Source organism: Salmo salar, chromosome ssa02, assembly GCF_905237065.1.
Source record: "Salmo salar chromosome ssa02, Ssal_v3.1, whole genome shotgun sequence".
Taxonomy (NCBI): Eukaryota; Metazoa; Chordata; class Actinopteri; order Salmoniformes; family Salmonidae; genus Salmo; species Salmo salar.
This window is the reverse complement of record NC_059443.1, coordinates 62,756,043-62,783,429: the sequence shown is the minus strand read 5'-3', so window position 1 is coordinate 62,783,429 and position 27,387 is coordinate 62,756,043. Positions and strand designations below refer to the sequence as shown.

Sequence of the window (27,387 nt, the reverse complement as noted above, 5' to 3'; positions counted from 1 at the left end):
TATGATGATGTTAGATGGCACTTTGTCCCAGAGGTTCTGTGGTCCAGTCCCATTGACATACAGTTCTATTGTATATACAAGGGTCCAGTCCCACTCCCAACAAGGCAGCCCAGCTGTTACCAGAGGAGAAAATCCATTTTGATGGACTTTAGAGAGGGGGGGAGATTCCCCTTGATACACACTACTGGAGGACGAGGGAGGAAGGGGGAGGATGGGGGAGGAAGGGAATGCGTACCACGTGTTTGTGTGTCCCCATATTGTTACACACATCGCATTCCTCTTCTCCCTCTTTCCAGCTCCTCTATCTCTAGTCCAATGGAACGTCCTATATAAGGACACCTCCTGATTGGCTCAATAAATCACCTTGCTTTGTGATGCCATGACTGGGCTTCTCTCCCGTGCCAAACAGCACATCGCCATTGGTATGTGTGCAAAATGACGATGACAGTTCAAGGGACCAAGATGGAGGGGGATGACTAGGGGTTGGAAACCTGCTGGCTGGGTCTCTGGTCAACATCAAGATCAGGGAGGATGGTGTGTAGTAAGGAAGGAGAGAGAGAGAGAGAGAGAGAAAGAGAAATGCAGAGACGCAACGCACTGTGCCATATAAGGACTGTCGGGTCTGGATGGAATCTGGGCAGCTTAAAAGTCTAGTGCAGGTGGCCTGGGCCCCAGTGACTAAATATGGTCCAGCAGCAATGGTATTGTTCAAACAAGTAGGGGTGCTTCTATGGGGATAACTCTGCACTATTTACATGTAGCATCTCCCTCTGATGACATCGCAGTGCTTTTTATCATAACATAAATAATTAGATAATATATCAGTCTTTGTTATGAGAGTTTTGGTGATCAGTATTGGTTATTATCAATATACATTCATATGATGTTTATGACATCACCTCGACAGATTAGCATGCAATTTGTGTGTTTAAAGGGATAGTTCACTTTTGTGAAATGTCATCTTATTCCTAGGGTGTTGATTCCGTGAAGTTATATTTCATGATGTACTTGTGCTGACTATTTTCAAAGCGCCATTTCTCCAGCACACACCACAGTTAGGAGTTATTTAGTCTGTATAGACTTTCTGCTCCCTGAGCCCTGCTCATCCCTCCACCTCTCCTCTCACTGCGCTGTTTGTTTGTTTCTTGGTTTATTCATTGCCCTTTAATGACAGTGCAACAGACTGTATCTCAGGCAGTAGACATGATGTATGACCCAAGAAAAGTGGGAGGGGCGGGGGGAGAGATGAAGGACGGAGGAGGTGGACGAGGCAGCAATCCAGGCACAGCCTGTAGCCGAGAAAGAAGCCCTTCTGATAGGTCCGAGCCAAGACATACTCCCCTCCTCTGGTTCTCCAAGATGCCTGCCTCATTCAGCCTCAACTCATCTCTGACAGAAAGTGTCTGACTGGGGGTATGCAGAGGAGGTGGTGATGAGGGTGGGTGTCAACATTTATGACTGGAAGAAGGTTACTTACAGTAGAAGAGGAAATGGACGCCATTCCAAACAAGGGTATTGTTGTTGTTGATGATCATGTTGTTGATTACAAGAATGTAAAGAGAGATGAAGGGTTTTGCCATGCACAAGTACAGTACTTGGTGCATATCGTAAGTGCCAATCAATCTCGCTGGCTTTGTCCCTCACCTCCAAAAACGGCATAAAAATGTAATGATTTATTGACACGAGTATTAGTCCATAACCAAATTCTCCTTATACAGCACAATCTATATGGGATCTGAAAACTATCCAACACAAATACATATTTTCGGAGTTCTATAAGTAATTTACCATACATACACTTTGTGTCCCCCGCGGCCCCCCTGACTACCATTTGTAGCCATAGATGGACGAACAGTTGACAGAGCCATATGTTTGTAGATACATTTGTCCCCATAGAAATGTAATTGCGTTCTAATTTAAGCTCAGAACAAACATTGCTGCTCTCTGGTGCAGTGTGAAGCAGCACTGTACTCATTCGTATTTATACAGATGTTGCACACACTTCCAATGTATAATATAAATGGTGGAACAATGCTACCTATTTTCAGGCAATCTGCCCAGTGAATAACAACAGTCATAGTTCTATTTCCTCTGCATATATAGCTATGTATCTGTCTGAGAAAAGATTTGGACTGCCTGAGCAGAGGTGCAACCTAGGCAAGGCTAGGGAGATCCGCAGATAGAGCTATAGTTCTACGAATTAGCTAAAGAGTTCTAGGAATAGTGCATGGCATCACTCCTAGGGATGCCAAAAGCAGGTTGCTTCTGTAAAGCATCTTTGCTGTCGCCATTGATACTGTGTCTACAGGAGCAGCAAAAATAACATCTCCATGAATTAACACTCAGAAAACAAACAGGTACAGGAACACCTGTTCATCTTATAGAATATGGTTAGCCATCATATTCATAACTAGTTTCTCTTTAGATGACTTGCTGATGCAATGGCAGGCTATTCAAGTCATGTCTTTGTTACAGTACAGTTCAATACAACAACCTGTAACACTACAGTACAAGATATCTGACTGGGGAAACAGAAGGCAAGGTAAAGAAAGATATCTGACTCTGGGTATAGACTTGAGTTTCCAGGGCTCAGAGCGATGTCATTCTCAGAGTGAGATAAGAATGTTGTGTTCCCTTTTATGGCGAAAGAGGAAATGAGGATGGGGAGACGGGTGAGAGAGGGAAAAGAGAGGCCCGGCCCACGGCAGCAGCAGGCAGATGTTTGTGTGACTTGCGCTGAGTCTAGGCCACACAGGGACGTCACTAGGGTTCTCCAGCTACGGTTCTGAGCTGCCCCACGGAACATGAGGAGGAGGGAGGGATGAGAGGGAGAGGGAGGGGGGGGGGAGAGATAGAGAGAAGGAGGAGGAAGTTTCCCACTTCACAATCAGTTTAGGTCAGGGATCATCAACTAGATTCAGCTGCTGGCCCATTTTGTCTTGAGCGGATGGTCAGAGGGCCGGAACATAATTACAAATAATAGACTGCAAATTGACCGCAAGAAGCCCAAACAGATATAATATTAGACTAAAACATAACCATTTCAAACATTACTTACATTTGTACACGATCACATATACTGAGTATAAAAACATTAGGAACACCTGCTCTTTCCATGACATAGACTGACCAGGTGAATCCAGGTGAAAGCTATGATCCCTTATTGATGTTACTTAAATCCACTTTAAGCAGTGTAGATGAAGGGGAGGAGACCGATTAAAGAAGGATTTTTAAGCCTGGAGACAATTGAGACATGGATTGTGAATGGACAAGACAAAATATTTAAGTGCCTTTGAACGGGGTATGGTAATAGGTGCCAGGCGCACTGGTTTGTGTCAAGAACTGCAACACTGCTAGGTTTTTCACGCTCAACAGTTTCCATGTTTTTAAAGAATGGTCCACCACCCAAAGGACATCCAGCCAACTTGACACAACTGTGGGAAGCATTGGAGTCAACATGGGCCAGCATCCCTGTGGAATGCTTTCGACACCTTGTAGAGTCCATTCCCCAATGAATTGAGTCTGTTCTGAGGGCAAAACGGGGCCTGCAATTCAATATTAGGAAGGTGTTCTTAATGTTTGGTATACTCATTGTATCTCTCTATTATGCGTGGGAATACTTTGGAACAGATTTACAAAATTAAAGTCACTTGGAGCTGATTTGCTGGTGTTTTTACAGTCTTGGGTGGCCAAATAGATTCACTGCCAGTTGAGGAATCCTGGTTTAGGTAAATATAGGGATTAGTAGAAATATTATTGTTTTTCATTCAACTGATATGGATATCTCTCAGAAATAATTTAGTTGAGAGGGAGAAGTGGACGTTTCCCATTTGATAATTTAGATAATTCTATTAATAGAATAGTGTTCTCAGTCAACTTACCTGGTAAAATAACAGTAAAAAAAAATAAAAAAAATAGACCTTCTACTTGTGGAAATGTGAAAGCAGATAGGAGTTGCATAGTAAAGGGCTATGTCTACTTGGCTTGTCAACAATATGTCGATTTCAAGATATTTAATACTAAAAGGGTGAATGCATGCTGATTCTGGGCAAAAGTGTCTCTAAATCTGCATCCACTACACTGTTATCAGTTTGAAATCTCCATCATAACCTTCCTAACATCAGAGAGGTAGACTATGTAGATAAATCAACAGAAGTCCACAGGGGACATTGTTCCAAGACAACTTCAACCTTTTAGATTTTGGCAGCACTGGGAGAGCATTGCTCAAATCTTTCCTTATACAGCAACAGTACGGTGCTCTGACTGTAAACGTGGAAAAAAGGGTTCCAAGAGGGTTCTTCGGCTGTCCCCATAGGAGAACCCTTTTTGGTTCCAGGTTTAAACCTTTCAGGTTCAAGAGAGCACCTTTTTTTTCCTTCGAAGAGTGTATGGTCATCTGGCCTTAGAGATAGAATTTATAGCAGCCATTTATCAAGTGAGAGAAATCAGCTCTGGTAAAGGAGTTTTATGCACTAGACTAGTTAGATTACATGAGAGATGTGATAGCCCATAGGCCTGTCTGCTATGTCCCAAACGGAACCCTATTCCCTATAATAGTGATAAGGAATCCCTATAGGCCCTGGTCAAAAGTAGTGCACTATAAAGGGAATAGGGTGCCATTTGGGACACAGCAGGATAGATGTGATAGCAGGCAGGCCTAAGTCTTTCATTACATGTGAGCTACAGCATATGTACAGTGCCTTGCGAAAGTATTCGGCCCCCTTGAACTTTTTGACCTTTTGCCACATTTCAGGCTTCAAACATAAAGATATAAAACTGTAATTTTTTGTGAAGAATCAACAACAAGTGGGACACAATTATGAAGTGGAACGAAATTTATTGGATATTTCAAACTTTTTTAACAAATAAAAAACTGAAAAATTGGCTGTGCAAAACTATTCAGCTCCCTTAAGTTAATACTTTGTAGCGCCACCTTTTGCTGCGATTACAGCTGTAAGTCGCTTGGGGTATGTCTCTATCAGTTTTGCACATCGAGAGACTGAAATTTTTGCCCATTCCTCCTTGCAAAACAGCTTGAGCTCAGTGAGGTTGGATGGAGAGCGTTTGTGAACAGCAGTTTTCAGTTCTTTCCACAGATTCTCGATTGGATTCAGGTCTGGACTTTGACTTGGCCATTCTAACACCTGGATATGTTTATTTGTGAACCATTCCATTGTAGATGTTGCTTTATGTTTTGGATCATTGTCTTGTTGGAAGACAAATCTCTGTCCCAGTCTCAGGTCTTTTGCAGACTCCATCAGGTTTTCTTCCAGAATGGTCCTGTATTTGGCTCCATCCATCTTCCCATCAATTTTAACCATCTTCCCTGCCCCTGCTGAAGAAAAGCAGGCCCAAACCATGATGCTGCCACCACCATGTTTGACAGTGGGGATGGTGTGTTAAAGGGTGATGAGCTGTGTTGCTTTTATGCCAAACATAACGTTTTGCATTGTTGCCAAAAAGTTCGATTTTGGTTTCATCTGACCAGAGCACCTTCTTCCACATGTTTGGTGTGTCTCCCAGGTGGCTAGTGGCAAACTTTAAACGACACTTTTTATGGATATCTTTAAGAAATGGCTTTCTTCTTGCCACTCTTCCATAAAGGCCAGATTTGTGCAGTATACAACTGATTGTTGTCCTATGGACAGAGTCTCCCACCTCAGCTGTAGATCTCTGCAGTTCATCCAGAGTGATCATGGGCCTCTTGGCTGCATCTCTGATCAGTCTTCTCCTTGTATGAGCTGAAAGTTTAGAGGGACGTCCGGGTCTTCGTAGATTTGCAGTGGTCTGATACTCCTTCCATTTCAATATTATCGCTTGCACAGTGCTCCTTGGGATGTTTAAAGCTTGGGAAATCTTTTTGTATCCAAATCCGGCTTTACACTTCTCCACAACAGTATCTCGGACCTGCCTGATGTGTTCCTTGTTCTTCATGATGCTCTCTGCGCTTTAAACGGACCTCTGAGACTATCACAGAGCAGGTGCATTTATACGGAGACATGATTACACACAGGTGGATTCTATTTATCATCATTAGTCATTTAGGTCAACATTGGATCATTCAGAGATCCTCACTGAACTTCTGGAGAGAGTTTGCTGCACTGAAAGTAAAGGGGCTGAATAATTTTGCACGCCCAATTTTTCCGTTTTTTATTTGTTAAAAAGGTTTGAAATATCCAATAAATTTCGTTCCACTTCATGATTGTGTCCCACTTGTTGTTGATTCTTCACAAAAAAATACAGTTTTATATCTTTATGTTTGAAGCCTGAAATGTGGCAAAAGGTCGAAAAGTTCAAGGGGGCCGAATACTTTCGCAAGGCACTGTATATGTTATGATCTACAGTACATGCCTATATGCTAAGACCATGAGATAAAACTTGTATAAACATTCAATACCTACTTCATAAATGTAGGTTTTGTTTGTCGTGACCACAATATATATTCGAGACAGTTTATTGCCTCTGTGCACTTCTTCAGTGGAAGGTGTTTATCATGGAGTTTTATGAGAATGTGGGAGTGAAGATACACTGTAAAAATGCCTGAATACTCCAGGCAGAATTATTTTGTGCTACTACTGCCACTGTGTGGTGAAACATAAAACAGTTATAAAGTGATAAACCCATTGGCTACAAACAATAGACCTAATGCCAAAATAGAAATGATTACCACATCAACAAAATCAACATGTGAAGCCTATACCTAAAATCGAATAATTACAAATATGCTAAAAATGCTTTATTAAAATAAAAATGTATTAAAACAACTATTTATTTGAGATACATCCTCATGAGCAATTGGCACATAAAACGCTTACTACAGTATGTACAGCTATGCGGACATAGCAGTAGTGAAAAACTTACTCCATTTACAGACTCTCAGGGAACAAACAATTGGCCAAATGAAACAAAATTCAGACCTGTTGATTTTAACCAGTTTTGGCAACATTAACACACACTACTAAGGCTTTCTTGACATCAACTGCAAATAAATAAATAATAATAATAATAATAATTCGCTCAACACCCCCAGTCCCAGTGAAATCTGGAGTGACAGACAGGACACACCTGTGTTAAGACTCAGGACCAGGGAGTGTGTTAGGGTCTCTGGTCATTGTAGCAGGTGCTGAGCCCCTGAGAAACAGCTTCCCTCCACTGTCTCCACTGCTGCTTAGGAAGTGGGATAGCAAGCCGTAAAGTAGAGGCCTGAAAATACACAATATGTATGTCTTTACTAGGCCTAATAGTAGTATTTACAGTTTTCAATCAGGATAGGATAAGTATTTCAGGTCTGGAATCAGTTTCCTGTGGCCTTTTATGAATAATTTCTAGGTAAACTTACACAGATCTGGAACTGGGGTCCTCCACCACTTTCAGCTCATTCGCCATGAACTGTCTGTCAAGTGGTACCTCAGGTTGACCTGATTCTGAAAAACATTGATTTGATAAGGTATTAAAATCCAACTTTTAATTGAATAACTGTGAACCTACCAACGGCACTTATATTCAGTTCTGAAATAATATTCACCTGCTGTCAACACTGACGCTGTGTATCGATACTTGTTGAATTCCAGGTACTCGCGGATGAGCTCGTTGATTAGAAGGTTGTCGTGCGACAGCGCAGGACGCGGCTCGCTCTGATCATCGAGCGCATTGAACACCTCAGCTCTGATCCGAGCCTTCAGCTGACCCAACACACCTCGAGACTCCAGGCTCTCTCTCAGAGCTGGGAGAGAAGATAAGTTGTTGAAAATGGCATCATAAAAACCTCTGCAACTTGTGGGGGCATATTGATAACGTACAATTTAAGGTGTGTTGTTCTGTACGATAGCCAGGCAAACTTTGATAGCTAGCTAGCTAGCGTTACCTAGTGTCGTCTTACACTGTGCGTTGCACGAACTATGAAATAGTTGCACAGTTGCAATTCGCTTCCCTTTAATACATGTAATATAGACTTTAAAGTGAAAGAAAGGACAATGCTTACCGCATTTCAGTTCCGTTATGGTCGCCATTGCAACAGGTATAAACAAATGGCGTTCGTGTCCCTCACCGAGTTCAAAGGGTAAACTGTTAGCTGCACAAGGTAACTTTTGCTCCCACCTAGTGGTCTAAATGGGTTACTTGCCTGGGCATGACCAAATCGGTTCCCACAGCGACAAAGTCAAAGGGGTCTATGTCGTAAACCTTTATGAAAACAGAAATTAGCTTTTTGTTCTTAATATAAGGTCAGGTATAGGCATAATGTTAGCAGTGTGATTAAGGTTAGGTTTAAAATCACATTTTAAGTAGAGACATTGTAGAAATAGGCAGGGTTTATGACTTTAGCTGTGGTGACTAGTGCCTTTACTGTAAGCAAATTATGCCTACTGTCTGCATTGCAGGAGGTTGGTGGCAACTTAATTGGGGAGGACGGGCTCGTGGTAAAGGCTGGAGTGGAGTTGGAATGATATCAAACACATTCCATTTGCTCTGTTCTGGCCATTGTTATAAGCTGTCCTCCCCTCAGCAGCCTCCTGTGGTCTGCACACCCTGTCAATGACAGGCTTTGGAAAATGTGATCCCATTTATATTACAGTCATTACATTACCCAACTGCCTGCAGTCATACTTGGCTCATACTTATATAAGGCATAATTGTATAAGGTTTCACAGACAAGACTCGCAAAAACATTATTTTCAAAACAGTTTTATTATTTCCAGCATGAATTATTGCACAGTAAAATGTTCAATCAAAAAAATAACAGATTGAATACAAAAAGTATAAATATAATACAATCTCTTAGAATTTGAAGGCAACTTCCATGTTCATTATATCACAAATATTGTATAGTTTCTTCTTAGCATATTGTCTAAACCAGTAAGACAAAAATATTAAGGTCCTTTGACTTCTTTTGGAAAAGTCCATGTTATAGATATAAACAGGAAGGAATGTCTATTTACAGTCAGTCATAACTGGAACCAAAGGAATAACAACAATAACACTAACATTGAATGGTATGTGATGAGAGTCTGTTACCTCAATATGTCACCCATAGCTTTGAGAATTAGGTGGTCTGTGTGTGTGCACGTGTGTCGCACCCATAGCTGTGAGAATTATGTGTGCGCGTGTGTGTGTAGGTGGAACGACTGACAGATGTAAAGTCGACAGAAACTTTTTTCCCTTTTTTTTTTTACACATTTTGTCCATTGTATTGAAAAGTCGTTCTCTTCATTCATGTTGTGTTTCCCGTCACCACTGTAACAGTTGAATGGCCAGGTATTGTAGTCCTACATACCCGACCGTACAGATTCTATTGACCGTTTTATGTGTTTACTTAGACTGAAATAAACAAATACCGCAGAATAGTTGGATGCTAGGCTAGCTAAGCACCTTGGCTCGCTGTGTTTTCTTCTTTGACCAGACTCATAAAACACTGAAATGGCTGGGTAGGAATCAGACTGATGAGTGTGTTTGTGCGTCTGAAATGGCCCCCTATTCCCTATATAGTACAAAACCTAAGAAAGTGCACTATATTCTGTGGAATAGGGTTCAATTTTAGATTGATGACTGTGAAAAGCTTTGTGTTTTCTGGGTTTTACAGGGTCAGCCCTTTAAGGCTAGTGGTCGGTCAGAGAATATTGCTCGACTTTCTCTAGACTTACCCTGTGGTTGGATGGTATGAGAATTTATTATAAACTTTTTTTTCTGTCTGATGAGTTGATAACACGGGGTCCTGTTGGAGGAAGACCCAAATGTCAGTTACCATCACTGATATGAACAAAATAGTCGGATTTGGTTGCCTGAGACTTCAACTCAACATCAAAGGTACCCAAGTGTTCTTCAAAAAGATGCTTCATAAAATGTAGCAGATCTACAAAAATGATTTGGTTCACATTCAGAGACAGAACCAAAGTCCTTTGGATTTTTCACTCAATCTGACTTTGAACTCCATAAGTTTCACTGGCACAGCCTATATACAATACTTTAAATGTTTTCCTAGCAACAACCCATCTGCGTCCAATAAGAGCTTCATAAATTACAGTCTTTGAGATCGGGGCTTGATGTCTCTTTCCCCTTCCGAGCACCAGTTTGAGTGTGCGTAGGTTACATGTCTTTATTGTGACCAGAGAGCACATACTGTTCACTAAATCGTCATCAGCTTCACTTCTGGGTCATCTTTGGTTTACATCGACTTCAGTTCCGGGTCGTTCTAAAAGCATTGCTCTCCGGAAGAGTTTGAACTGCCTGGATCGTGGAGCTTGGAATGGCCGATTCTACATGTGTTGTTTGGAAGAGCCATGGCCATCAGAATTTTCCCCTAGCCAGAGCCACCTCGGAGCTGGGTAGCTTTTAGACTAGCCCAGCCTCTCGGCACATACGGTAGAACTGTCCCCTGTTTGAGATGAGGTTGGTTGGGGAGTCCATCTCCGAGATGTGGCCTTTGTCCATCACTATCACTCTGTGGAAGGAAGAGAGAGAAGAAGTGTCAAATTCTGTGACTGAACCATTGATGTTGCGACATCATTTGACTGGGGCGTAGTAGCTACTAAGTGTAGGAAAGGAATTGATATGCACATCCCAAACTTGAGAAAACTGGCACTGGGCAAAAAGTATAGCAGAGAGCCTTACCTGGTATAGTCCATGATGGTGTTGAGGCGGTGGGCGATGGTGAGCACGGTGCAGTCCTCAAACTGTTGTCTGATGGTGGACTGGATCAGGGTGTCTGTCTCCAGGTCCACAGCGGCCGTGGCCTCGTCCAGAACTAGGATCTTGGTCTTACGGAGGAGAGCGCGGGCCAGGCAGACCAGCTGGCGCTGACCCAGACTAGAGAAGGAGACAAATGAAGGAAGGTTGAATATTGACACTTAAACCTTTGATCACCAAAGCACAGAACATAGAGGTTGACAGATGATAGAACCAGATATAGTAGACCAGATGAAGCAAATATAATTTTTAGCCCAGGAATAGGCTAAATCGGGATGCAGGACACCAGCCCTAGCCTATATGCTTTGTGTTTGGTCTTTGGTGGTTCTTTGTAGCTCAGTTGATATGTGTCACATATTGTTACGGGAGCGACGCAGGAGATGAGAAGCAGGTACGGGGAGTGAAGGTTTATTAGCTGACGGACATTAAACGGAACAGGAACAGCGCCTGGACAGGAACACATAACAAACAATGCAGACAGGGAACACAACCAAGGAACAGACAGATAGATATACATGGGGTAATCAACAAAGTGATTACCTCGAGCGCCAGAGGGGAAGAGCGGGAGCAGGCGTGACAGATATGCATGCCTAAAGTGTAGGCACGCATGACTGTAAGTTGCTTTGGATAAAAGTGTCTGCTAAATGGCATATATTATATATTTATATATACTATTATGTTATTTGGTCAAATATATCAATTGTCTGTACCTGAGGTTCTCTCCTCCTTCCGAGCACTCATAATTCAGTTTGTCAGGCAGGTTGGACACAAAGTTCTTGAGGTGAGCAAGCTCTAGCGAACTCCATATTTCCTCGTCAGTATATGTGTCGAAGGGGTCAAGGTTCATACGCAGAGAGCCGGAGAACAACACAGGGTCCTGTTGGAGGAAGAAGCAAAAGTCAGTTACCATCACTGTAGTAAGACATTTTGGGGGATTATCAAATAAAATCGATCAATCAATAACTGTAGTACCTGTGGGATGATGGTAATGCGGGATCTGAGGTCGTGGAGTCCGATCTCTGCGATGTTGACTCCATCGATGTAGATCTCTCCCTTGGCTGCCTCTAGGATTCTGAAGATCCCCAGGGCAAGGGAAGACTTTCCAGCTCCGGTTCTGCCCACAATGCCAACCTAAGAATGACAAATGAGACCCTTCGTTAGATAGGATCAAATAGTTTTTACTGGTCAGGTAACATGGCCCGGGAAAATACCCCTGGTCCTAAGTATGATAAAACTGTAAAAGGAGTATGTTGCTTCAGACAAAACTGAATATCATAAACAAAGCATTATGGGTACTGTAGAAGGCTACCTCATTCTAGATTGTACTGACCTTTTCTCTCTCCTGGATTTTCAGGGTGATGCCTTTCAGTGCCCAGTCCAGGCCCTTGCGGTACTGCAGTCCATAGTCTTGGAACTCTATAGTGCCAGTCTGAGGCCAGGCCAGAGGCAGGGAACTGCCCTCCATGGTCCACACAGCCTGGTGAGTATAGAGAACAGTTAAGATTAAATGGATCTGTGTCTCTATATCTATGTTCTTTGCTCCTCTATGTCTATAGATCTAAACAGGTTAGTTGCACAACACTTCAGTTACTGTAAACCTTGCTAGATAATGGTTAGTTTGGCAAGACTTCAGATACTGTACACCTGGCTAAAGAATGGTTAGTTTGGCAACACTTCAGTTACTGTAAACCTGGCTAGAAAATGGTTTGTTTGGCAACACTTCAGTTACTGTAAACCTGGCTAGAATATGGTTAGTTTGGCAACACTCCAGTTACTGTAAACCTGGCTAAAGAATGGTTAGTTTGACAACACTTCAGTTACTGTAAACCTGGCTAGAAAATGGTTAGTTTGGCAACACTTCAGTTACTGTAAACCTAAAAAAGAGAATGAATAACACACATAAACCAGTAACTGCCGACATAACTTACAATGTTAATGTCATGACTCATGTCATGCATATTACTTATATAACAGCTCATTTCATTGGGGGTATTAGCTAACAGAGAAGGTATGCAGATGCTTACCTCTTTTGCAGTGTCAGCATACTCCTTCACCCTCTCAACAGACACAATGTTGTTCTCTACGTCTGTCCATGATCTCACAATCCAGCTCAGAATGCCAGTCACCTGCACAAGACAATTGCAAGGTTCAAATTAAAACAGAGCTCTCTCGTTTAAGGTAATATGCAGTTAGGATTGTGCAGCACGTAGGTAGGCTATTCTTCTGCTTTTTTTTCAGTTTGGTAAACCACACACCTTCTGATGCAATAAAAGGGATTGCCTGTAATGGGTTTTGTGTGATTGTAGCCGGGTACAAAATAATAAAAGGACTATTCTTTGTTGCTAAATGAGTCGTTTACCCATAATGACTATGGTATAGGGTGTAATATCTTACCTGGAGGGAGTGTGACACAGCCAAACCAACAATGCCAGGGCTCAGGGTGTCTTTCCCCATCACTGAGAGAATAGCTGCGGCTAAGACCACACCGTTACCGACAAACTCAAGATTAACTGCCAACCACCTGCGGATATCAGGAGATGAAAGCCTGATTAGTTGTGGAGAAAGTTTTGGCCTCCACCATTCATCATGGAGGTGTTTTGATTGTGTCAAATCGCCAGTTGGCAACCCATCCCTTACTGGATTAATTGACACATAAACAAACATTACAATGATTCCCAGTGATAATTCCCAGTGATACAGTGAGGGAAAAAAGTATTTGATCCCCTGCTGATTTTGTACGTTTGCCCACTGAGAAAGAAATGATCAGTCTACAATTTTAGTGGTAGGTTTATTTGAACAGTGAGAGACAGAATAACAACAAAAAAATCCAGAAAAACGCTTGTCAAAAAGCGTTATAAATTGATTTGCATTTTAATGAGGGAAATAAGTATTTGACCCCCTCTCAATCAGAAAGATTTCTGGCTCCCAGGTGTCTTTTACACAGGTAATGAGCTGAGATTAGGAGCACACTCTTAAAGGGAGTTCTCCTAATCTCAGCTTGTTACCTGTATAAAAGACACCTGTCCACAGAAGCAATCAATCAATTAGATTCCAAACTCTCCACCATGGCCAAAACCAAAGAGCTCTCCAAGGATGTCAGGGACAAGATTGTAGACCTACACAAGGCTGGAATGGGCTACAAGACCATCGCCAAGCAGCTTGGTGAGAAGATGACAACATTTAGTGCGATTATTCGCAAATGGAAGAAACACAAAAGAACTGTCAATCTCCGTCGGCCTGGGGCTCCATGCAAGATCTCACCTCGTGGAGTTGCAATGACCATGAGAATGGTGAGGAATCAGCCCAGAACTACACGGGAGGATCTTGTTAATGATCTCAAGGCAGCTGGTGACCATAGTCACCAAGAAAACAATTGGTAACACACTACGCCATGAAGGACTGAAATCCTGCAGCGCCCGCAAGGTCCCCCTGCTCAAGAAAGCACATATACATGCCCGTCTGAAGTTTGCCAATGAACATATGAATAATTCAGAGGACAACTGGGTGAAAGTGTTGTGGTCAGATGAGACCAAAATGGAGCTCTTTGGCATCAACTCAACTCGCCGTGTTTGGAGGAGGAGGAATGCTGCCTATGACCCCAAGAACACCATCCCCACCGTCAAACATGGAGGTGGAAAAATTATGCTTTGGGGGTGTTTTTCTGCTAAGGGGACAGGACAACTTCACCGCATCAAAGGGACGATGGACGGGGCCATGTACCGTCAAATCTTGGGTGAGAACCTCCTTCCCTCATCCAGGGCATTGAAAATGGGTCGTGGATGGGTATTCCAGCATGACAATGATCCAAAACACACGACCAAGGCAACAAAAGGAGTGGCTCAAGAAGAAGCACATTAAGGTCCTGGAGTGGCCTAGCCAGTCTCCAGACCTTAATCCCATAGAAAATCTGTGGAGGGAGCTGAAGGTTCGAGTTGCCAAACGTCAGCCTCGAAACCTTAATGACTTGGAGAAGATCTGCAAAGAGGAGTGGGACAAAATCCCTCCTGAGATGTTTTTAAACCTGGTGGCCAACTACAAGAAACGTCTGACCTCTGTGATTGCCAACAAGGGTTTTGCCACCAAGTACTAAGTCATGTTTTGCGGAGGGGGTCAAATACTTATTTCCTTCATTAAAATGCAAACAATTTATAACATTTTTGACAAGCGTTTTTCTGGATTTTTTTGTTGTTATTCTGTCTCTCACTGTTCGAATAAAACTACCATTAAAATTATAGACCGATCATTTCTTTGTCAGTGGGCAAACGTACAAAATCAGCAGGGGATCAAATACTTTTTTCCCTCACTGTAATTTTTCAGGTGTTCTGCGCAGTACGCACCGCATAAAGAATGACAAATAAATCAATACATAATAGAGATAAGGTTATCCAAGCAATAATAATAACCCTAGAGTAGTGAAGAAAGAAATACAGATAAATAAATACAGAAAAATTTCACGGAAGGCATTTAAAACCGGTCTGTTACAAAGAGAAGATTGAAGTGTGAGCGATTATAGGCCTACACACAATCAATATGCATACATGCACTTTGCTATAGGCCTATGTCTGGAGCTAAATATTTGTATAATTTAATTATAGGTCGCCCCTTTTCTTTTATTCCAGGCTTTATTTTTAAAAAATCCGAAAACGGAACAATGTACACCAGTCACCACACCAACTGGATATTTTATTTTTCCAGAGCATGTACTGCAAGGTGAATTTGTTTTTCTATCAAACCTAACCTGGTGGCCACAAAGCGGGGAAAGTAGGAGGTCTGGTTGAAGTCGACCCTCTTGTTAGCCTGCACAATGAAGCGGTGCTGTTCTCCGAAGGCCCGTATGACACTGGCTCCCTGCACTGTCTCGTTGAAGTGGGTGTAGATGGGTGAGCGGCTCACCGACTCCAGCCTCCGCAGCTGGCAGGAAGTGGCCACGTAGAAACTCTGTAATGCACAACGGAAAAATAAAACATTACGTTTTAATGAACCGAAAGTACCAAGAGGTGGTGTATGGGTGTGGAAGTGGGTTTTCCACTCCAGCATTTCTAGTAGATTTACAGTATGTAGCCTGCCATTACTTAGCACTACTATGCAAAACCAACAACTTGCAAAATCTGCTATTTTGGTTTTCAAGAGTCTAAAACTATTATTCCCCCACAAAACGGTGTCTCAGTCGGTTAGAAACATACCTGAACGAAGGCGTAGAGAATGGCGAGGGGCAGGATGACGACCGCCGCAAAAGGTGTAGCCAGCATGACGATGATACAGACTTCCATCAGCTTGAAGAGGTAGCCCAGCATCATCTTGAGGCCGTCGGGGATCATGCAGTCGATAGCGTCGATCTCCTTGGCAAAACGGTTTAGGAGGTTCCCACTGGGGGTGGTCTCAAAGAAAGACATGGGGGAGTGGAGAACGTTCTTCAGGAGGTCCATGTGGAGGTGCCGGGACGCGATGATACCTCCGACCGAAATGGCCACCGTGGTGCCGAAAATAGCGATTCCTGAAATATAAAATAAACTGCTGTTAGGATCCATGCTGTTTGGCAACTGTGGTTTATATCATATACTGAAACTCTCAATCTCACAGAAGGACTCTTGGAGGACTAGTACAATGGAGGGTTATAACAGATCCAAATAAACAAACATTAGTGGGATTAAAGATGGAATCCGCATTAGGGGAAACAGCGCCACTGTCCGCCCCAGCACCTTCGTTGTTATTGTTTTTGTTTTGTGGACGAAACGAAATTGAGGTGTGTCAAGCAGCGTGGTAAAACAAAATGCATTACATATTCTGCTGTTCAGTCGTGCATGCAATAATGTCTGAGGGGAAAAAAACTGTGTTCGTTCTTCGGCGTAACTAATTTGTTGTTGTGATAGCCCCAAACGTACGTGGCAGTTTCACCATTAAGGATTCTTGCTAAACTGTAGTCTATGCTGTTTCACCATTAAGGATTCTAGCTAAACTGTAGTCTATGCTGTTTCACCATTAAGGATTCTAGCTAAACTGTAGTGTATGCTGTTTCACCATTAAGGATTCTAGCTAAACTGTAGTCTATGCTGTTTCACCATTAAGGATTCTAGCTAAACTGTAGTCTATGCTGTTTCACCATTAAGGATTCTAGCTAAACTGTAGTCTATGCTGTTTCACCATTAAGGATTCTAGCTAAACTGTAGTCTATGCTGTTTCACCATTAAGGATTCTAGCTAAACTGAAGTCTATGCTGTTTCACAATTAAGGATTCTAGCTAAACTGTAGTCTATGCTGTTTTACCATTAAGGATTCTAGCTAAACTGTAGTCTATGCTGTTTTACCATTAAGGATTCTAGCTAAACTGTAGTCTATGCTGTTTCACCATTAAGGATTCTAGCTAAACTGTAGTCTATGCTGTTTCACAATTAAGGATTCTAGCTAAACTGTAGTCTATGCTGTTTTACCATTAAGGATTCTAGCTAAATTGTAGTGTATGCTGTTTCACCATTAAGGATTCTAGCTAAACTGTAGTCTATGCTGTTTTACCATTAAGGATTCTAGCTAAACTGTAGTCTATGCTGTTTCACCATTAAGGATTCTAGCTAAACTGTAGTCTATGCTGTTTCACAATTAAGGATTCTAGATAAACTGTAGTCTATGCTGTTTCTCTTCATCCAAGTCAAAAGGACCTACTTTTATCTTTGGTGTCTTTTCCCAGTAAAATGCATTCACCACTGACCTTGTGCGAAGCCCAGAGCCCCGTAGACGGCCAGCTTCATGTCTGTGTCGACCTGGGTGCCGTTGACGATGGGTTCGTCGGCCCACAGGCTCAGCCAGTAGTTGTAGGCCAGCGAGGCCCCCTGCTGGAAGGCGTACAGGAAGACGATGGGGATGATGAAGGCCATGCCAATGGTCTTGAAGTACTCCATGTACATCTCCAGCCTCACCTGTGGTAAAACAAAGAGGCAATCAGTTGCTAGAAATTGACAAACACCTGTTAATATGTGAAAGGGGAGAAAGAAGCTCCATTTGTTTTAAAGAAACAATGTACTGGAGCGCTCAAATGGGTACAACCTGTATGGCTATGGAGACTTTATAATTTAGTTTGAACCATTTTTAACCATAAGAGGTGCAGTCAAAAATCAGCTCTTCTAGACTCACCCTCCCAGTGTGTGCCTTGTCAACCTCCATCAGCTTTCCCAAGTCCTCAGGAACCTGCTCCTCGTCTATCTCAGACATGGGCTCCATACCCTGCAGGTTAGTACTGTTGGTGTCTCCCCTAGAGAACATAGAGGGGTTTCAGTTAGGTTTTTATTTTTAAGACGCTTGGCATGCTCAATGTGATGTTTTCTCCAATAGACGTTTATTATGCCATTGAATCAATTAGAACCATGATATTATCAGGAAAATTATGATGTAATGTGCACTGGAAATGCACTTACCCAATGAGCTGCTCTTGGGATAGATCTCTTGAGAATGGCATGAAGTCTGTCACACTCAGCCGTGAGCTGGCCCTCCTGGCACCTGCAGCAATGGTACAAAATGTTCATTTACATGGTGAATAGCTTGTTGGTGAGAAGCAAATGTTTGTTCATCAATGGCGATAATGACTTCTCCCACATTTCATTACAATGAGGTCCTACCTCTCTGTGCGGCGGTCTCTGTGACGCTCTCTTTACGGTCGTTGCTGGCAAACATATGGATGAAGTCTGCAAAGGCCCCGTGGCGGCTCAGCAACTCCTGGTAGGAGCCACTCTCTGTGATCTCCCCGTCCACCAGCACCAGGATGAGGTCCGCCTGGGGCAGGAAGCTCATCCCATGGGTTACTAGGACACGGGTCTGGTAGCATAAACCACAGGAGCAGGATTAATCAAAATAGACGATCAGCAGAACTAGCCTAATACAAATGGTGTATTTGATTTGAAGAATCTGCAAAATCATGCATTTCCATCTCAAAACCACACAAGGAACATGTAAGCTTCTAATATTGATTTCTACAAGTGTCATTCTGACTGTTAATAGAGATAATATTTTGGTCATATTTTTACCTTATCTCTTAGCACTCCTTTGGGTCCGATGACTTTGTCGAAGATGTGTTGCCCCACATGAGCATCCACAGCAGACAGGGGGTCATCCAGCAGATAGACGTCAGCCTTCCTGTACACAGCCCTTGCCAGGCTCACCCTCTGCTTCTGACCACCCGAGAGGTTCAGACCCTGTCAGGGAGAACAATCAAGAAGAAGACATGACTCCAGATTCCAGAACATACTAGAAGACCATTTGATTGGCCATCTAGTCAAAGGAGGTGGAATTCCAGAAGATTATTTTCACACCTTCTCCCCAATCTCTGTGGAGTCTCCAGCAGGCAAGATCTCCAGGTCAGGCAGCAGAGCACAGGCGTCCAGCACCCGCTGGTACCAGGTCTTCTGCTTCTCACGACCAAACATAACATTGTCCTGGACCGTGGCATTCTGGATCCAGGCCTGCTGAGGTACATAGGCCACTGAGCCCTGTGGAGACAGAAAAATAAATGGAAGAACATTAGAATTGAAGAAGAAGAACATTGAGTGTAAACCAGACCCTCACAGACAGATTGTAACACTGAAACTGAAATCCTTAGATTCAATATATTCAACTTCTGTTGCTTCCTATTTTAAGAGAACTTGTTTGCCTTAATTGAGACACTGCCGCTCCTCTTCTCTGTCTCTCCAAGCATGGCAGACAGCAGGGAGGACTTCCCGCTACCCACATGGCCCACCACCGCCACCAGTGAACCCTGGGGTACACACACATTAATCCTGTAAACAGAGGAGTGGAGTTGAGTCTCTTAACTTAAACTTCAGAACTTGTGAAAATGGGAATACTGTTATGATTTACCTTTTAAGACATGGAGGACCTTCTTTAGTCCAACTGAACGTTCCATTGTCTATCAACACACCTTCCCCATCTGAGAAGAAAATAGAAAAACAGAGGGAGAGAGGAACCATTGAAAAAATACAGTAATATTTCCTCTCTGCATACAGGCATAACAGTTTCTGCACCCGTTTATGCACCCAACAACTACCCAACGTTAAATATATATAATGTCCTTTTAAGTAACATGTCAAATTGCAGAGTGTACATAATTACAAGAGGTCTAAAATTACAGTGTGTTCTTTTTACGAGCTGTCTTAAGGAAGTGTTGACGGATTACAGGCGAAGAAAACTGCTTTTATTTATCCGGAATCATACGTCTGACTGTCTAGAAGTAATTTACATTCAACCACTGGATGGCAACATCATATCATTACTCAGTCTCCCCAGTCGACCTCGATCACAGGAAGTGACAACATAACATTACCATTAAGGGTTCTGGATAGAATGCCATGGATATAAACAACAAATCTTCGGAGGCTTGTTTTTATTGGTTACGACAGGCAGAGATGCAGACCACAGTTCCCACTGGGTAAGAGTTGCTATGAGTGTTTTTGTTGATTAATTGCTATAGGCTGATACAAAGCCCTTTGCTCCACTTGGAGCTAAAAGTTATAGGTCAAGTATGTCAACATACATGGCACCAGTAGGTGTTCTTACCAGTACTCAAAGGGGCCTTGGCTACATTGTCGTCTTTCAGCTCCTCAGAACACAGGTATTTCCCTAAGCGCTTCAGCGAGACAATGGCCTAAAATTCAAAGATTTTTTTTTTTTAACAGCAGCACAAACATTATACATTGGTTTGGTCTGTTGAATACTGGACATTGTATTTCACCTGCATGGTAGTGCTCATGGCAAAGGGTAGCTGGCTCAGTGGGGTCTTCAGAATGTTGATGAGAGCCATGGAGACAAAGACCTTCTGGGCATCTAGGACATTCTTGTCATCAATCAGCACATAGACACCAAACATGGCAAAGGCAATCTGGGGGAAAAAACAAATAAGCATGATTGGGACATGGTGACCTGAAGCTGTAACTGTAACCATCACACAAAGAATTCAGCGATGATACATTTCTACTGTGAGGCTTGAAGCTATTGATAGAAAAGAGTAGACCTGTATAGCCGAGCGAACACTGCAGCACGGGTATTATTTACCATGCATTTTCCAGTCAATTTTCGGTGTTCTGGCTTGTTAGGATGTTCAACAGAGGGTTACATTTATACAAATGTTGAATTTAACTTTTTTTTAATTCTATTTACTTATTTAATTAAATGTTTTGAGAGTTGTGTGTGTATATATATGTATATATATATGTATATATATGTGTATATATGTATATATATATATATGTATATATAAATATGTATATATAAATATGTATGTATGTTTTAAGTCATCCCAAGTGGATGGGGTTGAGGGGGAAACATACACCTATACCTCCTTTTTTATATATTGTTTTACTATCCTTAAAATATGCGTATTGCACAAGATACCTTAGATAACGTTGGTGGTTCCCTCCAGAATCCCTTCCCTAGTTGTAAACTTTATTATGTTGGCCCTGGATAGAGTTCTACTGAGGTTCATTTGAACATGGTAGTATTTAGCTCTAGTCTAAGAGAGGTAGATGCAGCCTTCCAGCATAGGGGTCCAAGGTTTTCTTTTAGGTATTTTGTTGTTTTAGCTGTTTTAGCTGTTTTTTATTTTCTTTATATTTAATTACTCTGACCTTTCAGCACACTTGCCATGTGATCGTACTAACATTCATTTCTGATTACTATGACTATGCCTAATTAACATACTCTAGGTTCCACATGCTTTGTCAGCTGGAACGTGAAAGGAATTAACCAGGTGGTCAAGCGTAGCCGAGTGTATGCTCATCTTAAGTCCTTAAGTCTGGACATTGTTTTTCTCCAAGAGACCCATCTCCGGTCCAGCGACCATGATAAACTAAAGAGAGGATAGGTAGACCAAATATTTCACTCCAACTTTGGTGCTAAGGCCAGAGGGGCAGCCATCCTTATCAGAAAAGGCACACCGTTTGTCTCCTCCAAAGTCATTTCAGATACTAATTGAAGATATATTATAGTAATGGGGAAATTGTTTAGCACACAGGTTATTCTGGCTAACCTCTATGGTCCTAACTGGGATGACGCTACATTTTTCTCTGACCTCATCGCAACACTTCCTGACCTTAACTCTCATCATTTGATATTGGGCGGAGATTTCAATTGTGTAATGCATCCAAGTCTAGACAGATTCAGACCGAAGCCCAACAATGTAATTTCAAAATCAGGCGCAGTAATCAACTCATTTCTAGAATCCTATAATTTGTCTGATCCATGGAGGAGGAGCAATCCCACTGCTAAACAGTACTCCTTTTTTTTCTCCAGTCTACAGCTCATATTCTAGGATTGACTTTTTCCTGCTGGAGAATAGAATTCTTCATTTTGTAACTAATAGCCAAAATCGCAGTATCATTATCTCAGACCATAGCCCTGTCCAGCTAGATATCCACTTTCCGGACAGTACTGTGTCACATGGAGACTTGACCCACTACTACTATCCTGTAGTGCCTTTAAAAAATACACATCAACTCACATTGATGTCTTTTTACAGATCAACTGCACCCCTGATGTGTCTCACTCTACTGTGTGGGAGTCGTTAAAAGCATATCTAAGAGGCCAAATTATTTCATACACACTGTATGACAACAAACAGCGCACCAAATGCTTATCGGAGCTATCTAAACTGATTCTAAATGTGGACAACAGATATGCCTCTGCTCCGACTCCTGAACTCTACAAAGAGAGACTGCTACACCAATCGAAAATTTGACAATCTTTCCACCAAATAAATCACTTTGTTTTTTTGTGACCTATTTGTTGATAACACATTCGTCTCATTCCATACTCTGAAGGTTGACCATAATATTCCCAATACCCACTTCTTTAGATATCTGCCCAAAAACATTTCCCTTCATTTCCACTCGAGCCCACTAAGTGTCCAGTCGACAGGTGCTTAGATCTTAACCCGTATCTGAAGGACAAAATCTCCAGATTATACGACATAATACAGAACATAAATCCGCCTTCCTTGGCAAATACAAAATCTGCATGGAAGCAAGACATAGGCAGGCCCGATGATATATGGCAACAAAGTATTGAGCGTATCCACACATCATCATTTTAGCATAAGGCATGGGCTTATTCAGTTTAAGGTTTTGCTCATTCTCCATTACTCAAATGACAGATTGGCAAAAATATACCCAAATGTTGACCCCAAGTGTTTGAGATGCCACCAGAGTCCAGCGACTGTGGGACACATGTTTTGGTCATGCCAATCTTTAAGAGGCCTCTGGGACCCCATTTTTGAGGCATTCTCACATATGTGTAAACATTTGTATTACACATATGTACCCCACATGTTTTGGGGGCAGTGACCCCAACCCGGTCACTGCCATTTTTGGGGTACTTCCCCTAGACCAGAATGCTACATCACTGCTAGCTCGCCACCTTGTCCTCTTTCACTGGAAGTCTGCAAAGCCGCCCTCCTTTATGCAGTGGGTTAAGGAGGTGATGTCATCTCTGCCTCTGGAGAAGGTTAGGTACATTGTGCATGGGTTCCAACAAAGTTCGACTTAACCTGGTCCCCATTAATACAATACGTGGAGAGCCTGTCTTTTACTTAGTGTAACTTGCATATTTTGGTAAGCAGTCATGTCTGTCCTAGTGGCCATTTGTGCTGCTAAGAATTTTTATTTAACTTTTTCCCCCATTGTTTTTGTTTCTATTACTGTTTGTTTCTGTTTGTTTCTTTCCTATTTAACTTACTTTTATAGATGCCTTGGTCGGTGGGTGGTTTGGAGGGAGGGAGGGAGGGAGGGGGATGGATGGATGGGAGAATGAGGGGTTGGGGTTGTACTGTTTTTGTTGTTATATCTGAAAATCTATAAAGTTTTTTTTTTAAGAAAAAAAGTAAAGAGTAGACACTGAGCTATACTCCGAAAGACCAAACAACTATTACTACTAGTTATATTGTATTGCACATACCAGGAAAGTGGAGGAGTTGAAGGAGGCGATGGAGATGGAGTAGAGGATCTGGGACTTCTTCAGGGCCTTCAGTTCTTTCTCCCTGTATCCCAGGACCTGCTCCAGAAAGGCCTTCTCCCATGCATAGAACTTCAGAATCTTGATCCCGTTCAGGATCTCGTTCATCAGCTTGATTCGCCCATCCATAAACTTCATCTGTACCTCCTAGGGAGAAGCATTGAAAGACATGGTTAAATAGATAGTCGGCCCTTCTAAAAAGAGGGAAGAAGACAGCAACACCACAAGAGAACAGCACAATAAAAAACCTATGGAAGTGTTGTTGCACCAGCATATTACTCATCTCAAGATGGCGCTGCAGTGGATAGTAGCCGTTTTACGGGCTCCTGACCAATTCTGCTATTTTGTGTGTTTTTGGTTTGATGAAGCATGTGACAAATAAAATGTGATTTAATTGGATTTTATAGACATAGAGTTAGTTGTCAGTTACAGCTGCAAATACTTGTCAAGTAACAGCTAATGTTAAGCACTCTACAGAAGTATGTACTTGTTTAATTTAATTAGAATTGTACTGTGTTACCGTATTGAACACAGTTCTTAACACTTAGCAGTTTTACGACGAGGAAACAACAAAGCGGCCAGGAAAGCGGTCAGTGACATTCTACGACTGTAAGTTAGATTAAAACAGGCATTATTGCCAAAACTGTCTGTTGTTTTTCCCAAAAAACAAATGAAAAATATAGCCTTTTTTAGCCCCTTTTTTTCTGTGGTTGTTTTTCAAAAGCATAACATGGTGAAGACATCCATCCAACCCGCACTCCCACACAGCTCTGCTTCGGCTATGTAAACCAGCTGTGGCATCCCTGACCAAACATGCAACATCACATTCTGATTCGGCTACTGCCTGGGGTCAAAGTAGCCTGGAAAGACTGTCTGGTCCCAGATCTTTTTGCACTGAGGTCAAAGTGCATATGAATCTCCTCATAGGACAAGTCCGTACCTGCAGTTTGCTCCTTTTCTTGGCGATGAATCCGTTGAGTGGGAAGATGAGGATGACGGTGGCAATTCCGGCTAGCGCAGATGGGCCTAGGTGCTGTAAAATGGCATCGATTTGCACAAGTCATCAAAATCAATGTTTGTTATAAATGAGTACCAAAGAAAACATATGTCTGTCATCAATGAGTACCAACAAAACAGAAGTGACGGTGCCATCCATACCTGCCAGAGGAAGAAGAGGCAGAGGGCGATCTCGATAGGAGCCAGCCACACTGCGTTGAAGTAAACCACAAAGTCCATGAGCTTCTGAGTGTCGGCTGATACCAGGTTGACGATCTCCCCCACTGTGCACGTCCTCCTGGATGCACTGTTGATCACCAAAGACTAGAGGAAAAACCGAACAACCTCAAGTTAAACCTCCAGTAAATGAATATTATGTAACACTTGGTTTCAATGTTTCCAACGTAAATAAACTATATGTCGACAATTAACATATTTATTTTTCAGGTTTTTTTTTTTGGTCCTTGGAAAAATAATATGTTAATTGTCGAGGTATAGTTTATTTACTTTGGAATTTCAAGCCTGGCATTAAGAGCCAATGTTTACAACGTGAAGCCCAGTCACCCACTGTCTACTGGTTGGCACGACGACGTACCTTTCTGTATACCAGTCCCATCACGGCTGTCTTCACTCTCATGCCCACGGTGAAGCAGGTGTACATGTACTGGTGGTTGAACAGGGACTGGAGACAGGACAACAGGAACATCAGGGTAGCGTAGAAGTAACCCTTCCACAGGGGGGCGTCTTCTTCGTTCATGAAGCCCAGAAGAAGACTATTGGAAAGGGGATAAGGGTGAAAGAGAGAACATGGTAATATCATACAGTACTTCCTGTGGATACGTTCTGCATCATGTTTCTGGAGCCTTTTCAGCATACTCAACTCAACAGAGTCTTATTCATACTATAAAACATAAGCCTATACACTGAACATGGACACTGTGCCACTGCCAATGCAGTGCATTTAATGGAGTCATAAGCACAGACACTGTACTGTTCTCTGTCAGCTTTGTTTACCCCTGTCATGTTCCTTCACTTTCACTGCTTTGCCATGCAGCCCTATGCGGACTATGATCATTAGTGTGGCCGCAGTGCCTGCTGGTCGACACAAAGCCGTCTCTAGTTGCACAACAGTGCTCCTCTTGTGGCTGGGCTGGCCTCAACACTTGGCTAGTGGCTCTCTTATTGTGGTCCACCAGAGCAACCTCAACCTTTCTGCCGTTTAGAGCCTTCTCTTCACTCTCTCTTTCCTTCCTTTCTTTCTTTTCTTCCCTCCCTTAAGCTAAGCTAATGTCCTTGACTCTCCATGTTGGGGCAGAAAGCTGTGGTCTCTGACTGCTTTCTCTTGACTGTAATTAACACTTCCACCAAGCCATGGTTGTGCAACAACAACAACAAGGTTCCTGTCTAGACTGGCATTGGGTGCCAGAGATGGGGTCAAGCATGGCGGATCCAGTTTTAAGGTTTCCAAATTGACATTTTAGTATGTATATCAATGTCAAGGGCATTGGAAATAGACGTGGAATCTGTCTGTCTTGCAAGGGGTTATTGTGTCAAGTGCTGCCCAGTTTACGATGGCTTTGTTTACGATGTGATGCCATGGAGTTTTGGGAGCTTAGTCTCCTGTGTAGAATTAACGTCAAACCCTTAGCCATTTTTACCTGAGCACCTGAGGGATGGCAAACATAAAGAAGTCGTGGAAGATGATGCACATCGTCCCAGTAAGGAAGTAAGGTCCGAAGTTCCTGGCCAGTGTCCTCAGCAGACAGAAGCCAGAGCTCTGCTCCTTCTGCAGCTTCCTGAGTATCTGGGCCTGGTCGGGCAGTCTGGTGCCCAGCGCCACGCCTGCCGCCATGGTCTTCTCCTGCCTGGAAAAACAAACAGACAGAGAGGACATCTTGGTTTGATGGCCCTACATGTTGCCTACTTTTTTAAATATGAAACAAAGGGATGAAAAACATTCAACAACAGTCATTGTTGTTCATTTGACACATCTCCGATGCAAAAATGTGAAGAGAAGACTTTTCAACAGCCATAAAAGGCATTATCCTGCCCACACGTGAGTAGAGGAGCGCTTAACGCAAGGTTTTGGAATTTAACAATGGGATCTTCAAAGCTAGTGTCTCGACGTTACAGTATGCTGTCCTTAGGGGACTTCTTTTGACCTATTTTCGGACTTAAGTGTCCCTTAGCGAGACAGCTTGTTTTTCCGATTACAACTACACAAGCTCCTCAAGGGACCTCGATCATCTAGAGTTCTAGGCATACACTATTCTGAAGTTTAACCACAATGTCAATGTCATAAAATTAAGTTTATTGATTCCTGAGTCTCTGAAGCTACAGAATTAGTTTGGCGAGAGTATGCATATTGTAATTGGTTCTTACTGTTGCAGTTTGGCGCATTCTGTTGTCCACTCCTCCTCCAGATCAGAGATGATCTTGTCCGATGTGTCCTCTTCCCTCAGGTTCCACAGGTCTCCAGCTTCCAGAGGGGTACGATAACCTTTAACCACCAGCCTGAGGGGAACATCGATGATACACTGAGTGTGCAAATTAAGAACACCTTCCTAATATTGACTTGCACCTGGTGTCATGGAAAGAGCAGGTGTTCTTCAGGTTTTGTACACTCAGTGTATAAGTTATACACAAACACCCACGTACATTATAAGATTGGCAGTATAAAAGATTTTTCAAACAAGTCAACATGTTGTTTGAGAGTTTCATTAAACC

At 42.5% G+C, this 27,387-nt stretch overlaps 2 protein-coding genes and 1 long non-coding RNA gene across 3 annotated transcripts in view; 1 reads left to right on the top strand and 2 right to left on the bottom strand.

Moving 5' to 3' along the window:
• Positions 1-6,724: 6,724 nt before the first annotated feature.
• On the bottom strand, positions 6,725-8,054 carry cp063 (LisH domain-containing protein C16orf63 homolog). The gene is given in 4 exon segments (NM_001141564.2): positions 6,725-7,203; positions 7,340-7,424; positions 7,526-7,723; positions 7,982-8,054. Coding segments are annotated over 4 exon segments (444 nt in total). The 5' UTR covers positions 8,010-8,054; the 3' UTR covers positions 6,725-7,070.
• Positions 7,621-27,355, top strand: LOC123730490 (uncharacterized). The gene is made up of 3 exons (XR_006761928.1): positions 7,621-7,807; positions 12,035-12,160; positions 27,123-27,355. It is a non-coding gene; the product is annotated as an uncharacterized lncRNA (long non-coding RNA).
• LOC106588920 (multidrug resistance-associated protein 1) overlaps positions 8,667-27,387 on the bottom strand; it is a 35,329-nt gene continuing 16,608 nt past the window's right edge. Inside the window, exons 7-31 of the mRNA XM_014178470.2 lie at positions 27,043-27,174; positions 26,319-26,525; positions 25,256-25,433; positions 24,823-24,984; positions 24,605-24,697; positions 23,608-23,811; positions 20,393-20,539; positions 20,218-20,305; positions 19,522-19,591; positions 19,316-19,442; positions 18,978-19,154; positions 18,693-18,860; positions 18,288-18,483; positions 18,087-18,168; positions 17,806-17,923; positions 17,384-17,591; positions 15,864-16,174; positions 15,419-15,618; positions 13,075-13,201; positions 12,705-12,806; positions 12,011-12,157; positions 11,653-11,811; positions 11,391-11,557; positions 10,606-10,800; positions 8,667-10,435 (exon numbers count right to left, since the gene is read on the bottom strand). Coding sequence (XP_014033945.2) covers positions 10,327-10,435; positions 10,606-10,800; positions 11,391-11,557; positions 11,653-11,811; positions 12,011-12,157; positions 12,705-12,806; positions 13,075-13,201; positions 15,419-15,618; positions 15,864-16,174; positions 17,384-17,591; positions 17,806-17,923; positions 18,087-18,168; positions 18,288-18,483; positions 18,693-18,860; positions 18,978-19,154; positions 19,316-19,442; positions 19,522-19,591; positions 20,218-20,305; positions 20,393-20,539; positions 23,608-23,811; positions 24,605-24,697; positions 24,823-24,984; positions 25,256-25,433; positions 26,319-26,525; positions 27,043-27,174 — 3,874 coding nt within the window. The 3' untranslated portion in view covers positions 8,667-10,326. The remainder of the gene's footprint in view (positions 10,436-10,605; positions 10,801-11,390; positions 11,558-11,652; positions 11,812-12,010; positions 12,158-12,704; positions 12,807-13,074; positions 13,202-15,418; positions 15,619-15,863; positions 16,175-17,383; positions 17,592-17,805; positions 17,924-18,086; positions 18,169-18,287; positions 18,484-18,692; positions 18,861-18,977; positions 19,155-19,315; positions 19,443-19,521; positions 19,592-20,217; positions 20,306-20,392; positions 20,540-23,607; positions 23,812-24,604; positions 24,698-24,822; positions 24,985-25,255; positions 25,434-26,318; positions 26,526-27,042; positions 27,175-27,387) is intronic.